A 1,452-nucleotide genomic window follows, 5' to 3' on the forward strand; every position below is an offset into this window, starting at 1 on the left:
TGCTGTGCTGTGCCGGTCTTGTTCTCACACGAAATCAATCCCTCTCAGTGCTTTATGCAACACCATTGACAATTTGTTGCCAAATGTCGCCTCCTAATTCAACTGACGGTGCCATTAATTTAGCAACTCGTGTGATTTACGCCAGCACGCAGCACCACATAAACAGTCAGTCTGCATTTCCACATCTCCGCGTCTCTCGCCCCCCACCTCTCCACGACTCCGCGTCTCCGTATCCGTGTGTTTACATGTCCAACAGCAAAGTCGATTAATTGCCGCCCATTTGATGGGCCCTGCAGACCACTCGTAGCGTAGCCCTGTGCCCCGCCAACCCCATCACACTGCCATGTCAACCAGCCACAGCCTCAACACAATGTCAATTTCAATGCCAAAAACTATGCCAACATGCGGTCATTGTGAGATGGGAGGACGGGGCGGGGTGTCCAGTTCCAGCTGAATCAAGTCCGGTCTAAGGCGGATGTGCTAGACACGCTCTTGCCTTTCGTGTCTTCCAAAATGTCGATTTGCTACCTACCACCTAGTTAGCTAGAAGCAACGCAGTCCCCCCACTACCTGGCCACGATGATTCATCGCGTCCCCACACGTTACAGGCTCCACATGCCTCCAGCACTCACGCCCTATGGGTGACCTCTCCATGATCCTCAATTCCTCTCCACAATGATGCATCGTCGCCATCTTTTGCCATTGACCTGCAATTGCCTCACCCACACACCCATCCACCACCTCTCCCCCTTCACTATCACTATCGTCATTTCAGCATGCAACTACCTCAAGTCTAACCTCTCCAACCAACGCCTCATTAATGCTCAACAGTAGTGAATTTGCGGTTTCGGTGCGAGCAGACTCCACATCACTTGATAGTGGTTTCACCTTCACTACAACCACCTTTATCCCACCTCTCCATGTGCAGCACCTCCACAGATTTGCGTCAGCAGAGGACGCACTGCCCACATCACATCACAATCGGTTTTGTCTGAAAGCGGTCGGACATTTGAGCCAAAGAAGAAGAAGAAGAAGAAGAAGAAGAAGAAGAAGAACACGAGTAGGATGATGACAGTGACGAACTGGAGGCCAGGTGATCCACCTGCGTAAGGAAGCCTCAAGTGAGGCGATAAACGCCACTTTCATCCCTCGTGACGGCAGGGTGGACATGCTTGCTTGGCGTGTGCAGACAAGCGTCACCTGCACCAGCTTGAGGGCAGGTTGGGTCTCACTTGTCCTCGTCTCGACTGCGATTGCAACCGCGGTTGGCACTGGGACTGCACACCTCATTGGCTGACAACTGCAACATTTTACAACTCGCCTTTCAAGCATGAAACACCACCTGCCAGCCTCCTCTCCACACGATCTTTAATGGATCGCTATAAAATCACCACCTGCCTTTTCAAAGCAGCGGTGCCAAACACTGAGGCGAAAGGTGTGCAGGGAGGCTCC

At 52.2% G+C, this 1,452-nt stretch overlaps 1 protein-coding gene across 1 annotated transcript in view; it reads right to left on the reverse strand. All coding sequences in view use genetic code 11, as the record gives it.

The window, feature by feature from the left end:
- EGR_10362 (hypothetical protein) overlaps positions 1-693 on the reverse strand; it is a gene marked incomplete at both ends in the record, with an annotated part of 1,759 nt that extends 1,066 nt beyond the window's left edge. Inside the window, one exon of the mRNA XM_024499611.1 lies at positions 633-693. Within this exon, the coding sequence (XP_024345981.1) occupies positions 633-693 (61 nt within the window). The remainder of the gene's footprint in view (positions 1-632) is intronic.
- Between the last annotated feature and the right edge of the window lie 759 nt (positions 694-1,452).

The sequence above is a fragment of the Echinococcus granulosus genome, assembly GCF_000524195.1.
Source record: "Echinococcus granulosus chromosome Unknown EG_S00212, whole genome shotgun sequence".
In the NCBI taxonomy this organism is placed as follows: Eukaryota; Metazoa; Platyhelminthes; class Cestoda; order Cyclophyllidea; family Taeniidae; genus Echinococcus; species Echinococcus granulosus.